We start from the raw sequence: 18,685 nt of genomic DNA on the forward strand, positions 1-18,685 counted from the left end.
AGTACCTCCAAACTGTTCACGTTAGATGACTCCCTTTTCTGAAACACTTATTTTTAGGTACGTTGATTAATGTACGTTTGATTAGGAAGACACTGGTCAACCGCAGACTTGTTTTAAGGCAGGGGTTCCCAATCTTGATCCTGGATTGACACTGTTCTGCAGGGTTTTGGTCTTCAGGACCTTTCCTAGAAACTTAGGCTGCGTTCGGAATTGCCCCCTATACCCTCTTTCATTATTCCCTTCATTTCTCCAGTAATATAGTCCACTTGAAGGAGTGAATGAAAGCGAGTGAATTTGGACACTGAGTGCACCGGAACGGCTGCCACTTTAGCATAGTTTGTGCTTGATGTTTAATAATCATTTGAAAATGGCAGCTCCAGTAGTAATGAAAATATTTATTTTGCACCCTGCCATGGAAAATAGCACCAGCGGTTTGGAAAATGGATGGTTGATTCAGCTGAGGGCGCCATCTTTTGGTCAGACGTGGGAATTAATTTGACACGACCCTCACAGTGCATTATGGGTATTCTCTAACAGTTGAGTGTACATCAGTTGTATAATCGTTATTGCTGTGTTTTATGGGATTGAAAGGGTGCACTCGATAACATCCACTTTTGTTTCTGACTCCACTAAAAATGGCTGTCCCCTCAAATAGTGCTGGACAGTGAGGTGTAGGGGGCGATTTCAGACAGCCTCACAATCAGGTGTGTTGGGTAAAGTTGGAGTTAAATTCTGCAATACATTTGGCCTCCAAGACCAGGATTGGACATCAATTTGCTGGCCAATGAATTTTAAAAAACAACAGTGTGCTTCTCAATACTACTATTGAGGCTTCCTCAATTCCTTGTTCCTCCGTCCTCCAGCCCGTGATCTGGAAACCAATCAAAATTAGATGCAAAGAATGAGGGTGCACAAATGAGAAATAAAAAACCCATAGCTTCTGTTGTTAATGTCAAAGGTCTCAGCATCAAATCGAACCATACAGTACTTGTGCACAAATTCATCAAAATAATTGAAGCTAGGCCAATTTGGATGGCATCACATCCTCAAATCATGAACAAAACTACACAAGGGTAAAGAAAATCCCAAGTTTACTTGCAGCAAGGATAGACATGGTGGTGCTGAACAACATGTTTTGTGCAAGTGAACTCTTACCTGTCGAAAGAATTGACATGAGCACATATTTAAGGCACAGTATCTTACACATTTATAAACACTTAATAAAGAGTGACATTAAACTTGTTCTCTAATAGTCAATTCACTGTATTTGGATTGGTCTAATAATATTTTGAAATTAACAGCCATGATTCTGCATACCGCTCACTTTATCTGCAACATGATATATTGTATAAATATAATAACCAACAGAATTCATGACAGAAATGATTTATTAGCAAAAAACACTGATATAAATGACTATATACAGAAATGGAGCTCTGAGGTTTGGCTAAACCTGCAGCACTCATCAATGCAATCCAAAAAAGCTTCACTAGGAGATCAGGGTAACATCACAGACGAGTGTCTCTCCCTACTCCAGTATCATTAATCCACCCTCCGAGAACTCTGGGTAATGTCGAGTCCTCTCTCGCTGTGCGCAGGGCAGAGGTCAGGGGCTGGAAATACACCTGTATGTATGCACTACACGATGCACATGGATCAGTCTGATTCACTGCTGTAGTCTTCAGAAGGCTCACGGCTTTCATCTTCTCCGTCTTCTCCTCCATCCTCTTCATCGCTCTCCTTATCCCAGTCCTTCATGGATGCACCCATCATGAAATCATCCTTCAACACGCTCCAGGATGGATTCTCCACTTTCACCTTCATCAAGTAAACAAGTTGTAAGAATCAGTCTCATAAATCACACACTGCTATGTTAGGCCTGTAATGTAAACAATGCCACCAAGTGGACACAATGAGTGAAATTAGGAAAAGCAAAAGAACTAAGGACGTCCCGATCAAGTTTTTGTGCCCCTAATTGGAGTCGAAACCAATTTTTATGCTCATTTTGGGATATCGCAACAAAAAAAAAAAATGCTGGATGGAAACAGCAAAATGCGCATAAATTCTAAAAATACGCATTACCAAACTTATGCGCTCAATTTAGTCGGATAAACTTCTTATCCGATAAGAAAACAAGCACATAAACTATAATGGAAACACATTTCTGAGCAAAGTCTTTCGTAAAAGTGTTTCAGTGCAATTCCCTCCCAGAACTGTCCTACACGACTGCATCCGCCTCAGAAAGCAAGATAACAAGATAACGTTTTAAGTAATTTATTATAGGTGAAATTATTATATACAGTGCTTTCTCCTACTGCATCAACTTACATATTTCTTTGTGATATTTAGCGGCAGTGACAATTTTGTCCTCTTGGACTCCCTGGATGGAAACAGTGCTTTATTCACAAATGTTTTATGCAATATTAAAATTTTGCACACAAGTTAAATTTGCAGCTTTGTATGGAAACATACACTACATATATCCAAATCATTGCATGGCCACATGTGTATAAAATAAAGCACCTAGACATGCAGACGCCCTTTCAGGACTTGGGCCCTAATAAAAACTAATTTACTTTACAGTAAATGCCACAGACACCTGTGATTAAGGATATGATCTGTGAAGATCTTTGAGACCCCGTTTGACGAAAAGGAGAAAAAAATTGTTGTGCAAATGGTCAATTATTTGATTATCGTAAATCTACACTGAATGACAATGCTGTTATTTTAAAATGAACATGAAATGCATTCACAACCCATTTTACTTCCATTATGTTTATTGCGGAGTACAAAAGATGTATTTATTTTATTTTGTTTGAGTGTTTTTTAAGGGCTGCACGATTAATTGAAATCAAACTGCAATCGTGATTTAGCTTGTGCGATTAGGCTGCAATTTTTTATTTTATTAAATAAATATATGCCCAGTGTGTTAGTGAAGAGCGGCTCTGTGGTCAGTAATAAATAGACTTTGACTTTTTTTTTTTTTTTTTAACAATAAATCCTTAGACCTTTCTAATGATTTTTAGTCATAGGCTGTCTGCATTTTTAACAGGTAGCCCAGAAGTTTTTTTGTAAAATAAGTTCTGTAAAATATTATTATTATTATATTGTTACATTTATTCTTATATACTCTATTTTTTATTTTTAATATTGATGATAATCTTTTGTTAAATACTTTTATTTAGCAATAATAATAATGATAATTATTATTAGTCATTAATATATAAACACAAAATGTTATACACACACTTTTGACTGTAAAAAAAAAACATGCATACAAAATTCTCCCCAAAATAGGGATGGGCATTTTTGTCAATTTCTCATTTCGATCATCGATAGGTCTCAAAAACGAGTACTCGAGTAATTGGGGGCGGGGCATGTGCAGGGGGCGGGGCATGTCCGTCATTGAGATAATGAAAATACTGTTATGAAAATGGTTGTTGACAAATACAAACGTGACATGAAAACGGGTATATGAAAACATGAACATATAAAACAAAAAATAACTGCTAGATTATGATGCATAAATGTCTTTGAAAAAGAAACATCTTTATAAAATGACCGTCTCAAATAACCAAGTCAGTAATATCGAGCATTGCCTTTGAGCTGAAACTGTGAAATAACACCACCCTGCAGAGCTTGCTAGCTGGTTAATAAACTCAACCAAACGCACCCTATATCAATATGAGATTATTATGAACCTATAACGACATAAATCAACACAAAAGGACGTGAATGCGCACGTGAACTTCAGCGTGCTAGATTTTACAGCCGAAGGGTTTGAAACGGAACATTTTGAATGCGCTCTTCCCTTAACAACGCTGATACACGGACAACGAAAGCACACAGAAACATTTTATTAAAATCCTGTTCTCATTATAATGCTTTGACAGATTGACTCTGCACATCATGCACTTCATTTTATTATTCATGATCGAGCGTTACAGACATCGCGTTTTCGAACTCATAGCGAAAAACCAACTTTAAATAAACTAGGTCTACTGTTAAAAAATACGAGAACAGTATAGCAGTGCTCCATTACTAATATCAATGATTCTGAGAAAGAAATAGCCTATCTGAAAAGAATATGACCGTCTCTAAACCATAATGTCGAGCATGAAATATGCGTTTGAGCTGAAACTGAAGAGAATGAACAACAGCCGGTATAACGGCAGCGCTTTTCTAGCTTATTAAGCTCAACCAAACGCTTCTTATATTAGATTAATCAGATATAGACAACATAAAAGTATCTTACAACGTGCATCTGCAGATAAGGATGCGAATGCGCACTAACTTCACGCGCTAGTCTGAGTGTTCTCGCTAGTTTCTCTGTGGATCAGCTGATACACGGGGAACTAAGCACAGATCATTTACAGCATTCTAATTTCCATCGTGTTTTCATTATAATGCTATGTAGGCTATGACAGATTGGCGCTGCACATCTTGCACTAACCATTTAATGATCTCATGATTCCAGACATCACTGCAGTGCACGCCTTTATTTCGCCGCGGTCTGGAGGCGTGCTGTAAAACGCTAACCAATCAGACCTCCGCAAAACGATGCAATAACCAATAAAAAAAAGAGACAAATATTTTTTTTTCAGGGCGATCATCGTTCTCATGATCGATGATCGCTGTCACGTTCGAGTACTCGATTACTCGACCACTGTTGCCCATCCCTACCCCAAAATGCCCTAGTTTTTTAATATAAAAATATTTATATGTAGCATTCATTTATTTGTATTTCAGTTTTAGTATTTTAGTACTTCAACTTAATCTTAATTCAGTTAAATATCAAGGCCTCATTTCTTTTTTTCAGTTTGTCCATCTATTATTTATATTTGAATGAAATTGATTGTTTTAGTTTACAAGGCAAGGTTATTTGTATAGCACATTTCATACACAGTGGCAATTCAAAGTGCTTTCCACAGAAATGAAATAAAAATATTCGTAAGATAATTAAAACAATTATAATAGGAATGAAAAGAAATAAAATATTGAAAGAATTAAAAATAAAAACAGGGTTAAATGTAAACATATAAATTAAAATGCAAGCAGTTCGGACAAAGCACGTACAGTGGCACAGTGCTCATTCAGTAAATTTTAAATCAGTTTTGAGTCTGGATTTGAAAGTGGCTACTGTTGGAGCACATCTGATCTGTTCAGGAAGCTGGTTCCAGCTACGGCTGGCATAATAGCTAAAAGCAGACTCTCCTTGCTTTGAGTGAGCCCTTGGTATTTCTAACTGACTTGATCCTGATGATCTGAGTGATCTGTTGGGTTTGTATTTAATCAGCATATCTGCAATGTATTGATGTCCTAGGTCATTGAGTGATTTATATACAAGTAATAGCACTTTAAAATCGATCCTAAATGTAATTGGAAGCCAGTGTAAAGACCTGAGGACTGGTGTGATATGGTCATATTTTCTGGTTCTGCTCAGGATCCTGGCAGCAGCGTTCTGTATGAGCTGCAGCTTTCTAATGGTCTTTTTGGGAAGGCCGGTGAGGAGACCATTAGAATAGTCCACCCTACTGGTAATAAAAGCATGAACGAGTTTCTCTAAGTCTTGCCTGGAAACAAAGCATCTAATTCTTGATATATTTTTGAGATGATAGTAAGCTGATTTAGTTATTGCGTTGACATGACTATTGAAACTCAGGTCTGACTCCAAAATCACACCAAGATTCCTGACTTGATTTTTTTATTTCAGACCTTTAGCCTCAAGATATGCGTTCACCTTGAGAATTTCCTCTTTGTTTCCAAATGTAGTAATTTCAGTTTTGTCTTTGTTTAACTGAAGAACATTTTGGCACATCCAACTGTTAACTTCATCAATGCACTTACATAGGGAGTCAATGGGGCTGTAGTCATTAGCCGATAGGGCTAAGTAGATCTGGGTGTCGTCAGCATAGCTGTGGTAAGCCATTTTGTTATTTTTCATTATTTGGCTCAGTGGCAGCATGTACAGGTTGAATAGGAGTGGTGCAAGAATTGACCCTTACAATACCAACTCTGGTAAACGGAGTGCCTTTTGACTTCATGTTGACTCGAAGCAAGGAAAGTGTGTTATGTAAAAAGGAAGAGGAAAGAGAGAAAGCAAAGTAACCTCACCACTTTCTCTCTCTTGACGGTCGATGTGTGAGCCGCATCTGCTCCTCTAAGGACATCAATGAAGTCCTTCTTGGACACGGAGGACAGAATTTTGGATTTCTTTCTCTCTGATCCCCCACCTTCCTTCATCTTTTCATCCACATTCTTCTGATGTTTCTTCAGCGCATTGAACAACTGCACCACACCTCTAAAGGCATCACACAAAGAAAGAATGAACTACATTAAACTGGAAATAGAGGTCATGTATATTGCGTGGCTAATCACAATAGTGTTGGTGAAAGCGGTCTGAATGATGTTTCACCTGGTAGCAGTTCTTTGTAGGTTCCTCTCATGCTCTCGGTCTCGAACCACATCCGGCTTCTCTCGGCACATATTCTCCCATGCTCGTTTCTTATCAAGCTGTCCATTATACAAAAAAAATGCCCAGATGTGATGTGCAATGCAATGAAGAAAATCTTACTTTAATCTTACTTCAAATGTTTAGAAGTTCATATTGTGCATTAAAACATGTTGGCATTATAAGCATTTATACGTTTGTTCCAAAATAAATAAATTACATTTATTTTCATTTGCGTGCTGATTCTTAGAAGTGACAGTAGCTAAAGAGTTTTTAGTACCATAGTGAGTAGGAGTTCTGTTGCACTTCTTATTTCACTTGACTGTTATTTGGCTAAATTACAATGTCACAATTCATTCCAGCCATTGAAAGCTTAATATTAAATACCCCTGAAAGACTTGCTGTTCACAAAAATCTTAAATAAATCTAATGGTTTGAGCAGTTTGTGTGGCTGTCAGTCACACCAGTGTGGATACTGTACGTCAGAATCACAGACTCTACGTCTTGAAGCATGACCAAATTAATACGTTTCACCAGAAAATGTCATTTGAACAAGCAACATGTCTGCCACTTTTGTTCTGACCGACTGAGGAAAAAAGCATTACAATAAATTGCGCTACCAATGGGGATTGAATCTAGCGATCGCATAGCTCATATCACATCAAAGTTGGGGTGTAACGATACATCGTTAACCGATACATCGCACTATAAAAATGCGATATGTACGGTTGATGTAAACGATATGATTCTTGATATAGAGTTGTTTTATCCAAGGCTCAACTTGCTGTATTTCTAAGGTATAATTCACCCAAACATGTAAATTCTGTCATCATTTACTAACCCTGTCGTTTGCTTAACTTCCAAACACAAATGAAGATATTCCTTATGAAACCTGAGATTTCAGTCCCTCGATTTAAAGTCCATTCCTCTTAAAAGATCCCAAAAATTTAAATAAAGGCATTGTAAAAATAACTAATCGAGTGTCTAATCCGAATCCAAGTCTTCTGAAGAGATACGATGGCTTTATATGATGAACAGATTTACCTCGATGCGCAAACTGTAGTAAACACGGACGTTCACATGATTGCGTGACGCGCAAAACAAAACATGAGAGTGAGTAAATGCAGAATTCAAACTTTTGGGATGAGCTAGACATTTACAGTTTGAGAGGTCATTTTCTTGTGATTAGAACTGTGTCGGACTGCATTGATCATCTGAAGCGCATCTGGAATGAAACTCCTCAAAGTCAAAGCGCAAACATCATTTAAATCACCACGGGCCTCATTTATAAAACTTTGCATAGGATTGGCGTCAGAAGTGGCGTACGGATGAAACATAGGACGTGTGGGCATTACTAATGCCAAGAAGGCACTTGAGTGGGAAAAGGTTGCAGACGCCGTAAATGCTGTAGCCTCACAACCTCGGACCGTGGCCGAAATAGAAAAGAAATGGTCGGACATCAGAGTAGAGGCAAAAAAGCGTCTAGCGCTCCATCGCCAGAGTGTGTCTGCCACGGGTGGGGGAGAGGGGACACCGGAGCTCACCCCTCTTGATGAGAGACTGGCGGCAATTATTGGGGAATCCCTATCCCTATTATCTACATGGAAATGGGAAATAGTTCAGTGCAAATGTAATGTCTTGCAGTTTTCTAAATGGTTGAGACATACGTCATACGTTATTTTATCAAAAACTAAAGGCATATGCATGAATACCATGATTCCGTAGCTGATGAAGAAATTTGTACTACAAAAATTGGGACAGTATGGAAAACGCAAAAAAAAAGAAAAAAGAAGTGATTTCTAAATTTACTTTGACTTGTATTTCATTGCAGACAATATGAACACAAAATATTTCATGTTTTGTCTGGTCAACTTCATGTAATTTGTAAATATGCATCCTTTCCTGTCATTCAGACCTGCAACACATTTCAAAAAAAGTTGGGACAGTAAAGCATTTACCACTTTGTAATGTTGCCATTCCTTTTCACAACACTAAAAAGACGTTTAGGGACTGAAGACACCAAGTGATGAAGTGTTTCAGGTGTAATTTTGTCCCATTCTTCCTGCAAACAAGTCTTAAGGTGGGCAACAGTACGGGGTCTTCGTTGTCCACACATTCTCTATTGGAGACAGGTCGGGACTGCAGGCAGGCCAGTCAAGTACCCGAACCCTCTTCCTCCGCAGCCAGGACTTTGTAATGTGTGCAGAATGTGGTTTTGCATTGTCTTGTTGAAATATGCATGGACGTCCCTGGAAAAGATGTCTTCTTGAAGGCAGCATATTATGCTCCAAAATCTCTATGTACTTTTCAGCATTAATGGTGCCTTCACAGAAGTGCAAGTTACCTTTGCCAAGGGCACTGACACAACCCCATACCATGACAGACCCTGGCTTTTGGACTTGTTGCTGGTAACAGTCTGGATGATCCTTTTCTTCTTTGGTCCGGAGCACACGGCGTCCATTCCTCCCAAAAAATACCTGAAAGACTGATTCATCTGACCACAGTACACGTTTCCACTGTGTGATGGTCCATCCCAGATGCCTCCGAGCCCAGAGAAGTCGACGGCGCTTCTGGACACTGTTAACATAGGGCTTCCTTTTGGCACAGTACAGTTTTAACTGGCATTTGTGGATGTAACTACGTATTGTGGTACTTGACAAAGGTTTGCCAAAGTAGTCCTGAGCCCATGTGGTGATATTGCTTATAGATGAATGACGATTCTTGATGCAGTGCCGCCTGAGGGATCGGAGATCACGGTTGTTCAGCTTAGGCTTGCGCCCCTGTCCTTTACGCACTGAAATTCCTCCAGATTCCTTGAATCTTTTAATTATGTTATGCACTGTTGAATGTGAAATATCCAAATCTCTTCCTATCTTTCTTTGAGGAACATTGTTTTTAAACATTTCAATAATTTTCTCACGTATTTGTTGGCAAACTGGCGATCCTCTGCCCATCTTTGCTCCTAAAGGATTAGACCTTTCTTGGATGCTGCTTTTGTACCAAATCATAATTACAATCACCTGTTGACATCACCTGTTTCAAATCACATCATTATTTAACAATTTTACCTCATTACTAGCCCTAAATTGCTCCTGTCCCAACTTTTTTTGAAATGTGTTGCAGGTCTGAATGACAGGAAAGGATGCATATTTACAAATGACATGAAGTTGACCAGACAAAACATGAAATATTTTGTGTTCATATTGTCTGCAATGAAATGCAAGTCAAGGTAAATTTAGAAATCACTTCTTTTTTTTTTTTTTGCGTTTTCCATACTGTCCCAACTTTTTCTGATTTGGGGTTGTATGAAAACAACATTAATACATCTATCTAACTATTTATCTATCCATCTATACATCTCCCTAATTATCTATCAATGTGTCTATCTAATTGCATCTATATCTGCTCCGCCAGACGGACACACTGACGAGAATATCAGTTTTGTACATTATTTCGTTCTGTTTACCATATTATTTATGAAGATGAATTGCATAACATCAATATTATTGCAGAACAGATTTCGTTTTTCTTTTTGCAAATATGTGTTAATTTGCATTTCTGTTGTAATTTTCGTTTGTTTTACACTGCAGATCGATCAAACGGGTGTTCGTGTAGGCTGTTAATTGTAAGACCTGCTTTGTGAAGTCTTCATGTTATTTATGAGAGGAAGTATAGCCATTTCTTTTACACAACGGTCTACAGTTTCACACACTTTCATGCGTTTCTTCCATCTGCCGACGGTGTCGCCATTTCTCATTTCACCCGTTTTTGTGCGTACGCCTGGGTCAGAGCTTGCGTGAAGGACCGCACATTTTCCCGTCAAGTTTGCTTTTTATAAATACCAATTATTGCGTAGAGAGCGGCGTACGCTTTCTTTTGTGCGTACGCAACATTTATAAATGAGGCCCCAGTTCACATTTAGTTTTACTAGTATAATTATTCAAAGCATTTAGATGGTTTATTCTTATGCATAGTGAATTAATCGCGGTAAAGCACAAGTAATGCATGAGAGAAAAAAAAAACGTTTACGGTGTTTCAGTGACATTACTACATTAAACAACTACATATAATGTTGACTCTTTATTTTGGCTTAAAATAAAATGATACATATGGTATAGTGGGTTATATCGCGATTTATATCGAAACCATCAAACCATGCAAATGATTATTATTGTTGTACTTTGTTCTCAAATTGTTAATGTTAACAACCTCAGCATCGTGTGACTATATGCATTTAGTGTGCATTAGTATTACCTGTAGATTTCAGTTTCTCAAATTTTCTCAAAACACATGCTCAAATTTCTGCAGAAATTCACCAGTACCACTCAAATTATAACATTATTACAAGCTTACCGTTGTGAATCGGCTACGGTAAAAAGATCGTTTTGAACACTACCTGGTTGTGTACTTGCTCAAAAATTGATTTTGATAATTTTAAACCAAAAAGTGTTACAGACTGCAGCTTTAAATTCATGTCTTAAATTCACCTTTTTCTTTCTTTCCAGACGCTCTTTCTTCTCCTTCTCTTTGATCTTGTCCAGCTCTTTGTTCTTCAGGAGGATGCTGGGTTTGCTGTCAGGCGTTTTTTTCCCCAGGACTTTGGCCATGGCCTCAGCCCATCCAGCGTTGGGATTTTCCTCAGCCTCTCCATTCTGTTCTTCTTCACTCTTTCCGTCCTGATCAGCGCTGTCTTCTTCATCACTTCCAACATCAGACCCCTCCTGATCACTTTGTGGGCCGCTCTCTCCATCATTACTGATGCCGTCATCAGAAACTCCACTCTCTTCCTCTGAACATTCAAATCACAGAAATAAATAAAATGCAATATCAATTTCACACATAGTAATGGCATCAGAGCTTGTGTTCGAGCAGTTGCTGCTTAATTTGAAAAGTGACCATGTCAGACACAACCAGTGAAATGTTAAACACAAATGATAGTTTGATAAAAAAAAAGGCTTAGATGCTTGAAATATATATAGATGAATTGCATGTAAACATCATAGGATATTAATTTTCAGTCACATGTTGTATGAAACACATGTTGTACGGTAAAGCTTGAATGACCCTAAACTGTACACATCTAGCCAGTTCAAATGTAGTCCATGGAGATAAAAAAACAGTGACATTTTGGCAAAGACATGTCAGATGTCCAACAAGTCACTAAGTATTGTAAAGGGTTTGATTGTGTATTCTAACTATGTTTAGAGTTCACATATCTTACTGTAAAACGACACTTGTGTGGCAGGCAGTTAAACACAGTTTGAGTTAAGAACAGTCGTTTGATTAACGAATAATAATACATATCCAGGGAAAACTAAATTATAAATTGACTGTAAATGTAATTTCTCACCATTTCCATCTTCAACAACGACATGTGGCTTCTTCATGAGCGTCGCCATCTTTACCGATATTTACGAGTACTCTCTAAACTGTCCGTGTGAAACGCTCAGGCGCTCAGGAAAGGTTCCGCGTCTATTTAGTTTCGCCGTTTTTTTCATGTAGCCCATAGACCGTGAAAAATAGCCCTGTCACAAACATCGCAAAAACATTTCAGAACATTACAACCCCTCAGTTGAAAAAAACAAAAAAACAAAAAAAAAAACCCGAATCGACATGGAAAAGAAAAACGGGAAAGAAAAACTCCTTAAGATAGTTGATAAGATGAAGGAGGACTCTTGAGAGGAACATTCATAGGTAGGCTACATAATAGCAGGGTGCACACAGATAACTATCTACAATACCATTTCTATTTCTAACTATTTCTAACAATGCAAGGTTGTAAGAACGCGATATGGCTATTAACATGTGTATTATTGTTATTATTATGGTTATCATAATTTTCTTTTACAGTAAACAGTAGGCTAATTTATTAATAATAATAATGAGGAAAATTATACAGCTCTGGAAAATGATAACTAGTCAAAATCACAAAAATAAGTTATTTTCAAACCTTGAAAAATGCATAGAAAACAATATTTTTTTAAACAACATGATAGGCTACTATTGTTTTGACTTCAGAAGAGTTAAGAAATTAATACTTAGAAAACATTTCAATGTTTCAATAAATCAGACTTCATCAAGGACATGCCATATTGTATAACAAACAATTGCCTAAATAAATACATATCCTCTTGACAATTTAGAATATTCTCTCTCTCATTACCTTAAAGATAATATAACATTTTATAGTGTATTCATGAGATTGGGCTTCCATGTTTTATGGGGAATTCCCATTGACACAATCATTTTTAAACTGTACAAACTCCATATTCTATCCCCTAACCCTACCCATTACAGAGAGCTTTCTGCATTTTTACATTAAAAATATATATATATTTTTTTAATATTATTTGTAAGCTGTTTTCCTCATGGGGTCGAAAAATGTCCCCACAAGGTCAAAATTGTCTGGTATTAACACACACACATACAGAGCTGCTGTCTCAGCTGCAGCGGTGCACTGAAGGAAAGGAGAGAGCCGGAGCGAGTGATATCTGCACACTCAAGAGGAAGGACTTTACCTGTTAGCCTGAATCACCATGGTGTCATCACAGCATGGTAAGACAAAACCTTATTAACATTTAACAATGATGAAAAATAGTCATAAAACTAAGTGGTCAGAGCTGTTATTGAAGACTGTTAGGGTATACATGTATGACTGGTTGGACAGGTGACATATTATAATATCTGTAGTGTTGTTTTTCTTTACAATTGTTCAATTCTGAAATATACATTCGGGAAGTTTACATGAAATACTTTGGGAAAGCTGAAATGCCCTCTGGTGTGATATGCTAAATTGCATCTAAAACTATTTTTTGTTCATTCTTAGATATGTACTGTGTATATGACATGAAACTGCATATTATTTGAGAATACATGGACTAATATCTAAATATTGACAAAAATATTAAAATAAAAGATGTTAAAGGACATGTTACAGTATGTTTCACATTCTCTTCTACAGATAGAAAATACAAGACGACCATTTAAAAAAAAAAAAAAAAACTAGGTGCAACAGTTTGAAATTTGTTTTTGTGCATTTCTGATTTACAAACATTTAATTTGAACTGACAATGAACTGATCATTCTGTATACAGGATGTCATAAGTAAAGTGTGAATAAAGTATATGTAGAGTGCAGTGGGCAGAAAATGATTGTAATGTATGGAAAAGTATGGAAGAACATACTGTTACATCAATCGTATTAAGGAAAACAGTTAAAACCTATGTTGTCACATTCATATTTAACTACAACCTGCATGTTGACAATATACACATCATCATGTTGTAGGGCACCTGGGTAAACTGGCTCGACATGTTTCAGTCCACTGTCTTTCCTCTGGATAATATGTTTAAAAAATGCACTTTTGAAACGAGTTAAAGTGTGAAGTCTTTATTAATATTCCATTTAGCGGATACAATTACATTTTATACAAAAACATAAAGTCCGCATAAAATGATAATTCACCCTTTCTATTTTCTAAATGCATGCTATTGATCTTATTGTAAAGCATTCATCTGTACATAGGTTACTTTTTTATTTTTTTGACCTCTAATTCTTAATCTAAATGTGAAAACTGGATCTTCCAGTGAAATATCAGACTGGTGATGTATGCAGGACTTCTCCAATCATTTAGTTTAAACTTTGCTCCTTTCTTACAATCAGCTGCAAGCTAGCATTCAGATCTGCCTCCAGCCAATCAACAGCCAATGGATATAGCCAAGCACCGCTAGCATTTTCTTTTGTACAATAAGGCCCTGTCCACACGAACACAGGTATTTTCAAAACCACATCTTTTTCTATGCGGTTTGGCCGTTCGTCCACACGCAAACGTGGTATCCGGACACTGAAACTAAACTTTTTTGAAAACTCCTGCCATGGTGAACATTTTTAGAAATTCTGGTTGCAGTGTTGTCGTGTGGACAGTGAAACCGGAGATTTTGGCTAGTTACGTCCGACTTCTGATCAGCCAACATGGCTTTACGGTTTGGGTTATATTGTATGGCATGCTCTTGACAGTGCTTCATTGCATTTTTTTAAACGGAGAGAAAAGAGTTTATAAAAATACCTGTGTATGTGTTGACTAGGCTAAATCAACCACAAAGTCAGAGGTACATCACAGTATGTTATGGATGAAAATATCGTTGTTATTTCATAACCAAGTTTTTAAAAATGGACAAAAAGCAGATACATTTGCTAAACAAAGGCAGTTATTATTCTGCTTAGTGACACTAGTGGCACTGGAATTACACACTTTAGCTGTGAGGTAAAACAATAAAAAATAAATCAACATTACTGTTTTGTGTAATTGACTTGATGTTAAGTAAGGGATAATGTAATGGATAATGTAATGTACAAGTGGAGGGGCCTTGCATCACCCTGAAGGGGTTTATTCTGTGATAACAACCGACTGGATGTACATTATCCCGCTTATTACACGGCTACTTGCCACATAAGTAAATAATTAGACATGAAATATTGACTTGAGTTTAAATATTTGATTAGCTATTTAAACGCAAAGCTTCCACAGAGAAAGCTGTTGCTAGCCAGTGTCAAATTCAAACTAGATTTTTGCTTTTAAGGCATTTAAGGGATAAGGTTCAGTCATACCACTTGTTACACAGTATTTCACCACATATATACAGTAATTATGGGGATAAGATAGCCTGGATGCCGGCCGAACTTAACCCCGCCCACAACATTTGAGGTCGGGAAGTTTGGTCTGGACGTGATCTGTTGTGGAGCAACTATGCTTGAACCAGAGCTGTTCGGACCAATCAAATTGTCAGGGTGGGCTTTATACGATGATGGACAGATGATCGACAGTAACGTAACCATCCTGTGATAACAACCGACTGGATGTACATTATGCCGCTTATTACACAGCTACTTGCCACATAAGTAAATAACTAGACATGAAATATTGACTTGAGTTTAAATATTTTATTAGCTATTTAAACTTCCGCAGAGAAAGCTGTTGCTAGCAAGTGGCAAATTCAAACTAGTCTTTGCATTTAAGGCATTTAAGGGATAAGATACAGTCATACCACTTGTTACACAGTATTAGAAGATAGCCAGCCGAACTTAGCCCCGCCCACAACATTTGAGGTCGGGAAGTTCAGTCTGGACTTGATCCGTTGTGGAGCAACTATGTTCGAACCAGAGCTGTTCGGACCAATCAAATTGTCAGGGCGGGCTTTATACGATGATGGACAGATGATCGACAGTAACGTAATCATCCACGTCACCAAAGAACGCTTGGGTGGAATTCGTTCTAATCCTAAACGGAGAACTTTGTATATATGCTTCACCTTTACTATTTCTCTCAAAAATGATGATGGTGTTGGTAAGTACTCCGTGTATCCTTAAATTATTTTTACAACACCGGCAAAGATCATTTACACTCTTCTTCTTCTACTTCTTCCAGCGTGCGTGCAGTTGAGTTCTGTTGACAACTTTGCGTCGCTCAACACGTCACTTACTCCTTTGCTCGGATTGGTTGTTGGTCTATCCAATTGAGTGCAGAAGCATTTTCTTTCCTGGTTCGGTTGAAACACACCCCATAATAACAGCCCAATGGAGCAGAATCAGACTCATATTCTGACTAGAATCTGAGTATGACGACATCAGGCTAGGGATAAGATATATTGATTTGAGATGAAGCTGTTTTAAAATCATACCTGTTTGTTATCTTATAATCCATTACAGTGTACAAAACAATCATCACAAAACGACAGAAGCTGAGTTTGCATGAAACGAGAGCGAGTCCGCGATACCTGGATGACATAAATAATTAATTACACAAAATATTGATTTGAGTTTTAATATTTTATTAGCTCACCAAACACAAAACTTCCATGAAGAAAAAACGTTCCTAGCAAGAGTATAGCGCTGACTTCAGTGACAGTTACCAGGATGAGCTTGTGTTATCAGTTTCTACCGGTTGTTATCGGGGAATAACATACCGCTGGATGGTGTGATTGACCAATCAGAATTCCACGGCGATAATAATAACTTGTAACAGCTGGTTCTTAACTCTTTTCTTTTTCCAGGGACCAAGAGCCCAGTATTGGAGTATTCCATTAGCTTTGTGCTTGGAGCAGTGGCTGGAAGTACGCTGGGAGCCATGGAGGCACCAGTGAATCAGATTATGACAGGGTTCATCTCAGGAACCCAACTGAAACCCATCCAATCTGGCATCAAGAGCGTTGGGGCTCTGGGACTGGGCTCGCTTCTAGGAACTACTGCGCTCATCACATCAATGACAGCGGTGGTAACGGGGGTCATCGTAGCCGCTTCTGTGGCCTTGTTACTTTTAAGAGTGAGGAAGAGTGAGGGATGGGCGTTGGCAGGGCTGGTCGCGGCCCTTGTCACAACTTCAAGCGGTGCAGCACTAGGAGCCGTCATTGAAAAACTGAGCATGAGCTACGGGATGGTCAGCCTGCTTTGGGCATTGGGGATTTTCACAGCCTTGAAACTATTAATGTACATCCTTGTGAAGTTTACATGCACGGAACGGGAATTCTGTGGATTTTTTACTGAATTTAGCAAGAAAGAACAGGCGAGACTACTCGCTATGGAGGTAGATCTAAGACAGCGGGTAGAAATGGAAATGGAACAGCGGATTATTGCCTGCAAGATGGAGAAACCGAAAGAGGGAGGTCTAGCCGCTTGGGAGGCCCAACAAAGAGAAAGAGAAGAAATAAAGAGACAGCAAAGGATGAGTGTTGAACAGAGGACTTCTAGACAACGGCTGCTCAAAGCGGTGGTCAAATACATGGAATTTCTTGCATTGTCTGGCATTCCGATGACTGTCACTGCATTTGTGACCACTGGCTTAGGCATCTTTGGGTTTGGAGATTACAGATTTGTTTTTGTTATCCTGTTAGTCTTGGTGTTGAGCATGTCGTTTTGGCTCATGAGGTCACGGCGTTTGAACTTTTGGATGTTAACGGGATGCATGGCAATGTTTGCCACATTTGCCATTGCTGTGCTGACTGTTCATGCCGGGCAGGAGGTGGCAGGCATGTCTGTAAAAATGAGCCGGGCGGGACTAAACATAAGCAAGGAGAACGTTAGCAACTGGATGACCCACACATCCTCCGTGCAGGCAATTTCTGCAGGATTCTTTGTGTCAGAAGTGTGTCAGGTTGCTTTAGGTGCAACAGTCGGTGGTCCAATGGCACGAGAGGCTGGAGGAAAGGTGATTGTGGGGGCGTCTGTAATTGCAGTGGTTGTTTTGATGATAATTCAAGGGTCGCAGATGATGCTGGGAGTAGGTGGTACGGCAGGGGCTTTGTTAGGGGCGGCTGGAGCGACTGGTGTGTCCATGGGAGGAGCTGCAGCTGTAGCAGTAAAGTCGTCCTCATGGGGAGGAACAATAGGAACCACTGCTGGGATGATCTTTGGCTTTTGGGTCTTTGGAAAGTGGGACATTGTTAAAATATGGCTTCAGGTATGTGTGGCATACATTTTTGCCATGACAAATCTTTATTGAAATGCCATGATGTTATTTTTTATGACGGGATGGGCTTGACAAGAATCAGCCTCTCTGGACTGTATGTGGGTCTTCATGATGATTATGCTGTTTTTGTGTCTTTTTGCTGTGAAATCTTTAATGATTTTTATAAAGTAAATCTAATAACTTTGACTCTTGGTAGTATTTCAAGATGAACATTCACTGGACTGTAGCAACTTAACCCTTTACTTGATTATCCATAAATCATGTTCAGAAAATTCAATGTCAAAAGTCAAAACTACTATGTACTAACATTTAAATTAATAATTTGAGACAATGCACTTAATGTGTGCATACAGGTTTTAACATTGTACATACATTTTAAAAAAATACCTGCATGCAATTAATAATTACACCTGTAATTATTTTCTGTAGATACATTTATAATTACACTGTTGACACTTCCCTTACACCTAACTTTACCCTTAAACTTACCCATACCACCACACCTGCCCCTAACTTTACCCTTAAACTTACCCATACCACCACACCTGTCCCTAACTTTACCCTTAAACTTACCCATACCACCACACCTGTACCTAACTTTACCCTTAAACTTACCTATACCACCACACCTGTCCCTAACTTTACCCTTAAACTTACCCATACCACCACACCTGTCCCTAACTTTACCCTTAAACTTACCCATACCACCACACATGCCCCTAACTTTACCCTTAAACTTACCCATAACACCACACCTGCCCCTAACTTTACCC

General features: G+C 38.3%; 2 protein-coding genes across 2 annotated transcripts; one reads left to right on the forward strand and one right to left on the reverse strand.

Annotated features, from left to right (window-relative positions):
- Positions 1-1,370: 1,370 nt before the first annotated feature.
- rrp15 (ribosomal RNA processing 15 homolog) lies at positions 1,371-11,885 on the reverse strand. Its single transcript, XM_079836671.1, has 5 exons — positions 11,802-11,885; positions 10,939-11,240; positions 6,416-6,513; positions 6,115-6,301; positions 1,371-1,818 (listed from the first exon to the last, which is right to left on the reverse strand). The coding sequence occupies exons 1-5, from the start codon at positions 11,848-11,850 to the stop codon at positions 1,657-1,659; spliced, it is 798 nt and encodes a 265-aa protein (XP_079692797.1). The 5' UTR covers positions 11,851-11,885; the 3' UTR covers positions 1,371-1,656.
- A 1,061-nt stretch (positions 11,886-12,946) lies between these two features.
- Positions 12,947-18,087, forward strand: LOC307138182 (uncharacterized protein). The gene is made up of 2 exons (XM_079836353.1): positions 12,947-13,006; positions 16,501-18,087. The coding sequence occupies exons 1-2, from the start codon at positions 12,988-12,990 to the stop codon at positions 17,943-17,945; spliced, it is 1,464 nt and encodes a 487-aa protein (XP_079692479.1). The 5' UTR covers positions 12,947-12,987; the 3' UTR covers positions 17,946-18,087.
- The last annotated feature ends 598 nt before the right edge of the window (positions 18,088-18,685 follow it).

The sequence above is a fragment of the Gobio gobio genome (assembly GCF_949357685.1).
Source record: "Gobio gobio genome assembly, chromosome: 15".
NCBI classification, from domain to species: Eukaryota; Metazoa; Chordata; class Actinopteri; order Cypriniformes; family Gobionidae; genus Gobio; species Gobio gobio.